The 12,500-nt window shown below is 44.0% G+C and overlaps 1 protein-coding gene across 1 annotated transcript in view; it reads left to right on the top strand.

Annotated features, from left to right (window-relative positions):
* Window positions 1-12,500, top strand: part of LOC125307644 (disintegrin and metalloproteinase domain-containing protein 19-like) — a gene marked incomplete at its 3' end in the record, with an annotated part of 43,098 nt that overhangs the window by 8,520 nt on the left and 22,078 nt on the right. The window contains 8 exon segments of the mRNA XM_048263698.1: window positions 4,010-4,205; window positions 5,214-5,279; window positions 6,040-6,111; window positions 7,201-7,330; window positions 7,333-7,392; window positions 7,663-7,718; window positions 8,841-8,984; window positions 9,220-9,372. Of these exon segments, the coding sequence (XP_048119655.1) occupies window positions 4,010-4,205; window positions 5,214-5,279; window positions 6,040-6,111; window positions 7,201-7,330; window positions 7,333-7,392; window positions 7,663-7,718; window positions 8,841-8,984; window positions 9,220-9,372 (877 nt within the window).

The following is a 12,500-nucleotide window of genomic DNA, read 5'->3' as shown; positions in this document are numbered from 1 at the left end:
AGTAAAAGATTTGACTGGACCACTGTCATTCGTAGACCAGTGTTTCTCAAAGTGTGGTCCGGGGATCACTGGTGGTCCGCAAGCTATCCCAAGTGGTCTGCGAGCAGACGTGGTAAAATATAATATAGATGAGTTGTTTGCAATATTGAACCAACTTGTATGTAAAAACAGTTCTGCAACACTGTCTATGTAAGATATGCCAGTTTAAATTATACAGTATGAATCCACACAATAAGCAAAGTGCAAAGACAATAAGCAAGGTGGTTCAGTGAGTAGACCTATTGTGTAGACTAATTATAGGCTACTGTTGAAGTAGGTCTAATCTTTTTTTTTTTTAGCTAGGGTTAGTCCTGAAACTGAAAAAGTTTGAGAAACACTGTCAGTAGGCCAAAATATTAATGTTTTACTCCGCCTCGCTAGATGGCGATATGCGCCCAAACACAACACATTCCCCAAACAGACTCTCCATCTTAGCCATAGCTAACTTGCTAGCAAACTTTCCATATTAGCTTACTTGCTAACAAACTTTGCATCATCAGTCTAACTAGTTAAATAGTTGACATTACATGATGAACATTTTCGTATGGACATTCTGGGGGATGTTAATTTGTATGAGAGAAGCTTCAACTTCTGGGTATGTAGCATTGTGGCATAAAGCTTTGGTAGTTAGCTTGCAGAAATCTCCAGTGTTCTTGTTCCATGTAGTTTTGTGTTCAGCCACAGGGTTGCAGCAACAGCACGTAGACTAGCCTACAGGAAAGCTGTTGCGTATGAACTCATTCGAAATATTTTGAAAACGTAACAGCTAGATATTCTTCTCTTCTCTAGTCTTCTCATTTTGTAGACGAAAATGAAGAGATTTTATCTTAGTTTTTTTATTTCATGCAAAACATTTTAGTCTCGTCTTTTTTCGTCAACAATAATGCATCTTAAGATAGTCTTAGTCAGTGTTTCAGGACATTACTGCCGTCTCGTCATCGTCTCGTCTTAGTCATGAAAAAAAGGTCGTTGACGAACATATTTCCTCTCGTCTCGTCTGACGAAATTAACACTACATTCCACTTTTTTACTCATAACTCTACTTATGAACATTAATGTTTGGATTTTTTTATATGTGTGGATTACCGAAGTTAATACTAATGTCTGGTGAAAATTTCATGCAAATAGCCTCACTGGAAGTATACTTACTGTAAAAAATGTTGACGTGTTCAATATTTATTTTTCCCGCTGTATATAGCGCCTTTCATGGTAGCCTACCAAGATTTAAACAACAATGGGGCGGGGTTAGGGGTCAAAGGACTTGGTGAAAAGAAATGTTTTGAGGTGCTTTTTGAACATGGGCAGGGACGAGGCAGAGCGGATATGGAGTGGTACAGTAGACTGTTCCAGAGTGTGGGAGCGTTGGCAGAGAAAGCCTTGCCCCCAAAAGTCCGCAACCTGGTGTGGGGGGTGGCCAGCAGGTCCTTGTCAGAGGACCGCAGGGAGCGTGACTGAGTGTAGGGGTGGAGGAGATATGTGAGGTATTGTGGTGAGAGTCCATGGAGAGATTTGTAGGTGAGCAGGAGGATCTTGTAGGCGATGCGTGACTTGACTGGCAACCAGTGGAGCTGTTGGAGAATGGGAGTGATATGCTGCCAGGGCTTTGTGTGGGTTAAAACCCTGGCAGCTGAGTTCTGGACATACTGGAGTCTGCTAAGGGCCTTGGTGGGCAGTCCAGACAGGACACCATTGCAGTAGTCCAAACGGGAGGTGATGAAGGCGTGGATGAGTGTCTCAGTTACTAAAGGTGTGAGTGAAGGTCTGAGTCGTGAGATGCTTCTGAGGTGATAGAAGGCAGACTTGGTGACATTGTTGATGTGAGACCGGAAGGAGAGAGTGGAGTCCAGAATAACACCCAGGTTGCACCCTCAGTAGATGGGGAAATGGAGCAGCCATCCACAACCAGGGCCAGGTCTCCAATTTTCCTGAGCAGTGGTGCAGGGGCCACCACCATGAGCTCTGTCTTATTACTGTTGAGTTTGAGTAGGTTTGTGGTCATCCATGATTTGAGTTCCTGCAGACAGTTGACAAGTTGTATGGGTAGGAGATGGGAGGAGGGGTTTGTGCTGATATAAAGCTGAGTGTCATCGGCATAGCAGTGGAAGTTGAGTCCATGTTTACGGATAATGTGACCCAGGGGTAACATGTAGATGGTGAACAGCAGAGGACCAAGCACAGAGCCCTGGGGCACGCCATGGCTGACAAGTCTGTTTTAACCTTCTGTTTTATCTGCTGGTTTGGTTCTCTGTCCATAAAAAACAAAAATAGACTAGAGAGATTATCGTCAGGACATGTTGCAAGATTGGAGGAATCAACTTCCCCACTCTCTCTCACACCTACACCAAAAGAGTGGCAAAGAAGGCCCAATCTATTGCAGCTGACCCCAGCCATCCATTGTCCTGCCAGTTTAAGCTAGTCCCCTCAGGCCGTAGGTACTCCATGCCCAGATGCAGGTCCAATAGACTCAGGAACTCTTTTATCCCAACTTCCATTTCCATTTTAAACAATCTGTCAGAACTGTTTTAACTATATTTATTTTTATTTATTACTGTGTTAGATCCTGTGGGTATTTATGTTTTTATGTATTGTTGTGTGTCTTGTCCTTATGTCTGTCTGCTGGCTGTTCAATTAATTGCCCCTCGAGGACAATAAAGTTACCTTGACCTTGACCTTGACACACACACACTCACACTTACACACACACACACACACACACACACACACACACACACACACACACACACACACACACACACACACACTATTGTGACTAAGGGGATGTGTCCGGGGAAAAGAGAGTGACTGCTCACCCGAGATAAACAATGACCATACAGCTTAAAAACTGCATCGAAACTCGTAATTCTGATACTTGAAAATCATGAAAAACTTCAGTCAACAATTATGGGTACAAAAATAACCACCAAATTAAATCTGAAAACTGGGGGGAAATGGGCAACGTCTGCTAGCTTTGTCTGCTACGCTAAGCGAACAACACCTTGTGCTTCTAATGATCAAGAGGGAAGATTGTCACATACACATTTGTAGTATGTAATAACACTATACAGCGTCTTTGAAATATATTAATCCCTGTAGTCATGGAGACATTGTTTACTTTTGGAAAGGAAGCACATGGCCATTGTGAAGTGTGCGTCCCAGGGCCCTGTGTTCCCCAGTTCAATTTAATGCTAACACACACTTTGAACGATCACACAGTATTCAATATTACTGATGGCGTCAAGGTGGTGGGGGCCCTGAATCAAATCAATACGTTCATTCCCGGTCCATGCTCGTGACAACAGCTCAGACACTGAATGTATATGGAGAGCGATAAAAAGATGACCTTGAAATTGTGGCGTTAAATGCGCCGCGATGAAAATTTGAGTGCACCTAAATTTTGTGCTGGTGCACCTAAATAAAAAAGTTAGGCGTACCAGTGCAACTAAGCAAAGAGTTACTCTGGAGCCCTGCAGCTGATGCAGTGTGTGTGTGTGTGTGTGTGTGTGTGTGTGTGTGTGTGTGTCTTCTTATGATGCAGCTGATGCAGTGTGTGTGTGTGTGTGTTCTTACGATGCAGTTGATGGAGTGTGTGTGTGTGTGTGTGTGTTGTTACGATGCAGTTGATGCAGTGTATGTGTGTGTGTTCTTATGATGCAGTTGATGCAGTGTGTGTGTGTGTGTGTGTGTTCTTACTATGCAGTTGATGCAGTGTGTGTGTGTGTGTGTGTGTGTTCTTACGATGCAGTTGATGCAGTGTGTGTGTGCGTGTACGTGTGCGTGTGTGTTCTTATGATGCAGTTGATACAGTGTATGTGTGTGTGCGTATACGTGTATGTGTGTGTGAGAGAGAGTGTGTGTGTGTGTGTGAGAGTGTGTGTGTGTGTGTGTGTGTGTGCGTGTGTGTGTGTGAGAGAGAGTGTGTGTGTATGTGTTCTTATGATGCAGCTGATGCAGTGTGTGGCTGTCTTCCCAGGGGTGTGATCTCACTGAACTCCAGTGTCAGATACATCATCGAGCCGCTGGCCAATCAGACGGAGCCGTGGGGACACGCCCTCTGTGCTGAGAAGCTGTCAGTAGGAACCTGTCATCATCACCATGGTGATCAGCGATACACAGAGCAGCTGACAGAGCTGATTGGTGGAATGGCCCATCCACACCACGTCGGCAGGGTGAGTGGTGGTGAGGTGCATGATGGGAAATGATGATGAACTTCCTGGAGCCCGGGTTAAGGTCAGGATTGGGTTAGGGTCAGGGGTCAGGGGTCAGGATTGGGTTAATGTCAGGATTGGGTTAGGGTCAGGGGTTAGGATTGGGTTATGGTATTCATTCCCCTTGGCGTCAGTTTTCAAATCCCTTAAGTACTAAAGCGGAACCTAAAAGCTGACGGAAAGGTCTCAATACCTGGCGTTCAGTGCATGCAATACCAGGCGTTCAGTGCATGCAATACCAGGCATTCTGGGCCTTAAGTGCATGCAATACCAGGTGTTCAGGTGTTCAGTTCACCAGGCGTCCTGGGCACACATCGGCTATGTCATACATTCTCTGCATTATAAGTTAGGGTAGCATCAAAAGAAGTTATTCATTTAGGGCTAAAGAGCTACACTGTGCTGCTTTAAATGCTAACGAGGCTAAAATACTCAGGAAGGTGTCTGTGTAACATGACAAGGAGGCATCAAAGGATCGTTGCAAACTGATCAATCTCAGTCATAGTTTGAGTTGTGATAAGAGCCAAACAATAATATCTGATGTGACTGTGAGTCTGTCAGCCTCTTATTTAATGTTAGTTTGTTAACTTGCCTGGTGGAATAATAATGGAAGTTATGCTTTAATGGTAGTGAGGTGCAGGTGCATGTTGGGTAATGTTGGTGAGGTGCATGTTGGGTAATGATGGTTAGGTGCATGTCGGGTAATGATGGTGAGGTGCATGTTGGGTAATGCTGGTGAGGTGCATGCTGGGTAATGATGTAGGGTGCATGTTGGGTAATGATGGTGAGGTGCATGCTGGGTAATGATGTAGGGTGCATGTTGGGTAATGATGGTGAGGTGCATGCTGGGTAATGCTGGTGAGGTGCAAGTTGGGTAATAGTGTGGGGTGCATGCTGGGTAATGGTGGTGAGGTACATGTTGGGTAATACTAGTGAGGTGCATGCAGGGTAATGATGGTTGCTGCTCCACAGGAGCGGAGGGACATCAGTCGGAACATGAAATACGTGGAGCTGCTGCTGGTGGCCGACCACGCAGAGGTCAGAAAACAACAGCACATTATAAACAACAACACTTAAAAACAACAACACATTATAAACAACACCTTACAAACACCAACACTTAAAAACAACAACACATTATAAACAACACCTTACAAACACCAACACTTAAAAACAACAACACATTATAAACAGCACCTTACAAACAACATCACTTAAAAACAACACCTTATAAACAGCACCTTACAAACAAACACTTAAAAACATCAACACCTTACAAACAGCAACACTTAGAAACAGCACCTTACAAACAACAACACTTGAAAAAAACAACACATTATAAACAACAACACTTAAAAACAACACCTTATAAACAGCACCTTAAAAAAAACAACACTTAAAAATAGCAACACCTTATAAACAGCACCTTACAAACAACAACACCTTAAAATCAACAACACCTTACAAACAGCACCTTACAAACAACAACACTTAAAAACAACAACACATTATAAACAACAACACTTGTTGTTTACCACGCTCGGAGTTTAGTGCTGGGCTGGTGGGTGCCTAGCCCGAAAATTATCGTCACAATTCAAAATTCCTCTGGAGCTCCAAGCGGATTTGTACACGCAGCCTTACAACACTGTTTACAGCTCTTCGAGTCACAGTAAAATGTCATTTTTGGTACATAGCTAATTTAGATATTAAATGACACATACACGTAAGAGGTTGGACATACGGGACGTATATGTGACGTTCGATAATTTACAATTGTGTGTGTGTGTGTGTGTGTAAGTTTGTGAAGCGGGGCCAGGACAGAGAGAAAGTGAAGATGACACTGATGGAAGCTGCAAACTATGTGGACAAGGTAAGACACACACACACACACACACACACACACACACACACACACGTACAGATACACGTGCACACACATGTATACACACACGTTAACACACATACACACACACACACACACACACACACACACACACACACACACACAAACACACGTACACGCATAGATAGATAGATAGATAGATAGATATATACTTTATTGATCCCCAAGGGGAAATTCAAGAACATGTACACGTACACACACATGTACACACACACGTTAACACACATACACACACATGCCCAGATATCAAAATCAGATTGGCAGATAGCGGACCGCTGGTGGTATGCCGCCGGTGGCGTGCCACTTGTGGTCCGCTGTTGGACCACCATCTCTTTAAATTTAACTTGTCATGAATATTAAGAAAAGTTAATACAATTATATATGGAGTATAACTGAACAAATGAAAAAGATTTTAGACCAATAGTGGCAAGATTTGGGCAATTTGTCTGCAACCCGCCAGCCGACCGCCAGAGAACCAATGAGCAAAATGCCAGCGGACCGCCAACTATGCCCCCAATGGACCGACAGTGCTCCGCCAGCCTCTTGCTATCTGGGTGTATACACACGTCAACACCCGTACACACATGTTAACACACGTACACACACACATTAACACACGTACACACACACACACATGTACACGTACACACACATACACACACGTGCACACGTATACACACATGTACACACACACACACAGACACACGTACACACACATGTATACACACACATACACACACACGCACACAGATTCACACACACTTGTTTTGTGTTAGTATTATAAGGCGTTGGGTGTCGGCGTGTTCTGAAAGGTGTGTGTGTGTGTATCGCGTCGCGTCGTGTGTCTGTGTCTGTGTGTCGTGTGTGTCTGTCTGTGTGTGTGTGTGTGTGTGTGTGTGTGTTGTTTTTGTTTTGTGTGTGTGTGTGTGTGTGTTTGTGTGTCTGTCTGTGTGTGTTTGTGTGTGTGTGTGTGTGTGTGTGTGTGTGTGTGTGTGTCTGTGTGTGTGTGCGTGCGTGCGTGCGTGCGTCGTGCATATGTGCGTGTGTGTGTGTTAGTACTACAAGGCGGTGGGAGTGCGTGTTGCAGTGACGGGTCTGGAGGTGTGGAACTCTGGAGATCAGATCGATGTGTCCGAGAACCCATTCACCACACTGAGCTCCTTCCTCTCCTGGAGACGGAGAAAGCTGCGCTCCTGCCCAACGACAACGCCCAGCTCATCACGTGAGTACCGCACTCACCAATCACAACGTCCAGCTCATCACGTGAGTACCGCACTTACCAATCACAATGCCCAGCTCATCACATGAGTACCGCACTGACCAATCACAACACCCAGCTCATCATGAGTCCATCTGCACCAACCAATCATAACCAACTCAGTGCTGACTGACCAATCACAATACACTGTTTATGATATGCGTAGCACACCTGCCCACCCGTGTGTTTGTGTTTGTGTATGTGTGTGCATGTTTGTGTGTGTGTGTGGGGGGGGGGTGCCCTGTCTCTGCTAAATGACTGATTGGCTCCACTGAAGTCCATGTGTTCCGAGTACCAATCAGGAGGAGTCAATTCAGTAAGACAACCAATCAGATAGCATCTCCTGTTCTGCTAACCAATGATATTCACCTTATTTATGAAACCTTCTTTGTCATATTCTGTCCATTCTGTTTACATAATAACTTTTTCAACTTACATTTCTTTCTTTTCGAAATGTTGATAATTCTGCACTCAATATGGATTCTATATAATACATGATTGATAGAAAAAATATGTTTACTTTTACATGGCTTACGATGCGTCAGGCATGTTCTAACATCACATTAAAACCCATGTTGGCTCATGAATATTGTGGATAGCATCTCAGTTCTGTCAGCCAATTACAAATGGCTACTTATGGTGTATTGGCTACGTATGGTGTAATGCTACGTATGGTGTATAGCTACGTATGGTGTAATGGCACGAACAGTATGGTGTAATGGCTACTTATGGTGTAATGCTACGTATGGTGTATTGCTACGTATGGTGTAATGCTACGTAAGGTGTATTGCTACGTATGGTGTAATGCTACGTATGGTGTATAGCTACGTATGGTGCAATGCTACGTATAGTGTAATGCTACGTATGGTGTAATGGCTACTTATGATGCTACGTATGGTGTAATGCTACGTATGGTCATACATATGGTGTAACGCTACGTATGGTGTAATGCTACGTATGGTGTATTGCTACGTATGGTGCAATCCCATCGCATGGTGGTGCATGTATGCATGGGTGTAATGCCACGATGGTGTAATGCTGTATGGTGTATAGCCACTGCATGGTGATAGCTATGCTGCATGGTGTAATGCGCCAATGTATGGTGGTATAGCCAATGTATGGTGTAATGCTACGTATTGCTATGTATGGTGTAATGCTACGTATAGTGTAATGCTACGTATGGTGTAATGCTGTGTATGGTGTATAGCTACGTATGGTGTATAGCTACGTATGGTGTAATGCTATGTATGGTGTAATGGCTACGTATGGTGTAATGCTACGTATTGCTATGTATGGTGTATAGCTATGTATGGTGTAATGCTACGTATGGTGTATTGCTACGTATGGTGGAATGCTACAATGCTGTGTGTGTGTGTGTACAGGACCACTCTGAGAGTGTGTTTGGGGTGTGTATATCTGTGTGTGTGTGTGTGTACAGGACCACTCTGAGAGTGTGTTTGGGGTGGCTGCTACGCTGGCCCATGAATTGGGTCATAATTTCGGCATGAGCCATGACAGCCCCAGCTGCTGCCGGGAGAACCCAGACCAGGGAGGCTGCATCATGGCAGCAGCTACAGGGTGAGTGTGTGTGTGTGTGTGTGTGTGTCTGTGTGTGGGTTTGTGTGTGTCTGTGTGTGGGTGAGTGGGTGTCTGTGTGTGTGTGTGTGTGTGTGTGGGTGTCTATGTGTGTGTGTGTTTGTGTGTGTGTTTGTGTGTGTGTGTGGGTGTATCTCACTCTGGGTAGAGCCTGGATCCTGTAAACCGCATATGGTGTATCCGTGTGTGTGCGGTGTGCGCAGGTTTCCCTTCCGCTGCAGGTTTACTGCGTAACCAGCGCGAGCTGCAGCAGCCCTGAGCCTGGGGGGGCAAGTAGTTCGTTCAACCCCGACCCTGGAGTCCGCCTGGGGGGGGCGCGCTGTGGCAACGGATACCTGGAGGAGGGGGAGCAGTGCGACTGCGGAGAGGAGGAGGTGTGTGTGTGTGTGTGTGTGTTTCACGGACTCAGACTCTTGACATAGACTGACATCAACAGGCGGGTTTTAATTTGAAAAGGTAGCTCTGACACAGAAGTATCCAAAACACAGAAGATCCCAGGGCAAAAAGGCAAAACAAGCAGTGTCCAAAAATCCAGGGACATCAAAACTCAGGAGAATACTAAACAAAACTGATAACTAAACACAGAAGTCCAAAGCTCAGAAGATTAAAGAGCTCAAACTGGAGAAAGCCGATGGAGTTCACAACAACAATGTGTAGGTAATAACACACTACAGAGTCCGTATGTCAGGTAGAGACGAGGTCACCATGAACAGGTGAGGACTAATAGGCTGGGGATTGAGCGCGATGATATTGATTGAGTGGAGAGTGAGAAGGGGGCGTGGCTGAGGGAGAGCCCAATGCCGGTGAGACGGTGTGTGTGTGTGTGTGTGTGTGATGACAGGAGTGCGACTGCGGAGAGGAGGAGGTGTGTGTGTGTGTGTGTGTGTGCAGTGTTTCCCACAGAATTTGTATGAATTTGTGGCGGTAGCATGACTGGGGGGTGGGGGGTTATATTGTCTTGGTAGTGTATAGGTCTAATTAGTGCTGTCACTTTAAGGCGTTGATGAGGGAACCCTGCATTTTGTAACACAGTTAAAGGCTGCTGGTGTGTGGATGCAATTCTAGCGTTTTGGTAACACTTTATAATAACTACACACAATTCTACTTAATTTATGAAGCCTTTGTTACTTATTAGTTAATAGTTTGTTCATCATTAGTAATTTCTCATTTATCATCAGTAAAGCATTTGTTCACACAGTTATAAATAGTTTGTTCATAATCAAATAAGCCTATATCTAAAATATGTATACATTATTGGTAATGTAATAAATGATGCAATAATATGTTTTGAGTGAGTAATATTTCCATTATTTAACAGTTGTTACATACACATGCACTAATGATTAGTTAAGGGTGAAGATACATATTTTATAAACCACTTCCTAATACTATAATTCTTGATCAACTCAGAGTTACAGGTGGTTAGTTAATGGTATTTTGTGAGCTCATCTAAAGTGAGGACATTTATGCCTTGCAACACATTACAAATGAATTATAAAGTTTACACTTGCATTTAGTTGGGGTTTGATTCGGCTTTCTGTTATGTCAATAGCCTTCAATTTAATTGACATGTATGCGTCAAATTAATGAATGTGAATAATCTTTAACTCATTGAAAATGTGTTGCAAGGCATAGAAAGTCCTCACTTTAGATAAGCTCACAAAATATCATTAACTAACCACTTACCAACTAACCAGCCCTGCATGAGTATTGAAATTGACAAGCAGCTGTAAGTAAGCATGCTAAACTCGACATCCAAACAGTATTCTAACGTTAGCTTTGAGATACTGTTTGATTGCATAACTTAACTTAGTAGGCCTACATTGAGGAGGCTAAACTATGTTGTGAAAAGCGCAGCTCAATGAAAGGATTTTATCTTATCTTTAATTTAATTTAAATAGTACAACATAGAATATTAATGTGTGGCGGCCGGTTTTGATTTCGTGGCGCCCCGCCACAGATTAGTTCACGTATGGGAAACACTGGTGTGTGTGTGTGTGTGTGTGTGTGTGTGATGGGAGCAGTGTGACTGCGGAGAGGAGGAGGTGTGTGAGTGTGATGGGAGCAGTGCGACTGCGGAGAGAGGAGGAGGTGTGTGTGTGTGATGAGAGGAGTGCGACTGCGGAGAGGAGGAGAGGTGTGTGTGTGTGTGATGGGAGGAGTGCGACTGCGGAGAGGAGGAGGTGTGTGTGTGTGTGTGTGTGTTTGTGATGGGAGGAGTGCGACGGCGGAGAGGAAGAAATGTGTGTGTGTGTGTGAGTGTGTGTTTGGGATGGGAGCAGTGCGTCTGCGCAGAGGAGGAGGTGTGTAGTGATGTAGTACTCGAACCGTCTCGACTCCTGCCTTTTGGACTTGTTCTTCATAGACTCCTCTTGACCTCGGTCTCGACCAGTGGGGAGGAGAAGGACTCAGACCGTGACCGAGTCCTCGACCAACGATTTTTATGTTCATATAAAACCACACAAACACATGTAAAAAACAAATAATAATAAAACGCGTATGTTGACGGGCATTATTTGAAAACTACATCCCATGGTACAAAGATACCGCCGCCAGAGCCGCTTATTCATTGAGGCCTGATAGCTTGGCATAACCGACATTCGCTTGTGCGGATCTCTAGGTGCAAATTTCTTTGTGTTTCCTGTATACACTTAACGTGTTTCCCACACTGGCAACGCCAAATGTAACCAAAGTCATAGAGTGCAACTTTTTTGAAGCCAGGAAGACACCAAACTTGTCGATAAAGGTATAAAGAATAAATGAAGCTGGGTCTTGATAGAGGAGGTGGGTAGAGGCGAAAAAGCCCTTTGGAAGCTGGTGTCAAAAGGCAACCAGGAGCGCGTTCTGCACTTTGCGCAAGGAAAAATATTATATGGAACTAGAGGGAAAAATGCTGCCAATGCACGAAAGTTAGATCCTAGTCATCCAAGCAGCTGTCGACCAATTCAACACACCTCACGGGTAGCTGTTTACTCGCCGCTCCTGGTACTCAAATTGGCCATGTCCTCCAATCAATTTTGCCCCCGCTTCACTTTAAAAATCATCCTGCTCCAGTGAAATTGCTCCACGCTCCAGTTTAAATGAAAGGAGGAAAATACAAGCCGTTGTCTGTAAACAGAAAAAAACTTAAATCCCAAAGAACTAAGAGCAACGGCGTTCGGGCACTCATAGAACATTTTATTTTTAAAATGCAATCGATAGTCCATCAACTTAACAAACAGCAACGTCATTACACATAGTATATATAACTAAAAGAGACTCAGTGGGATTAATTGTCTAAAATAATACAGGCTTAGCATCTAAGTTTTACTTTCATCTTTCTACTTCATATGAAGCATATTCAAATTGCTCACGTTTTTCTTTTTGCTTTTCTTAAGACACTGCATGTTTTACCAAAAATGTGTCTTCTTAGATTCCAAAATGAATCTTTACTCACTGAAACAGTGTCACCATGGTCTACATTGCATCTAGTTGTTTTGTAGGAATACACTTGTATGACTTA

The sequence above is a fragment of the Alosa alosa genome, chromosome 14 (assembly GCF_017589495.1).
Source record: "Alosa alosa isolate M-15738 ecotype Scorff River chromosome 14, AALO_Geno_1.1, whole genome shotgun sequence".
NCBI classification, from domain to species: Eukaryota; Metazoa; Chordata; class Actinopteri; order Clupeiformes; family Clupeidae; genus Alosa; species Alosa alosa.
This window is presented reverse-complemented; position numbering and strand designations above follow the sequence as displayed.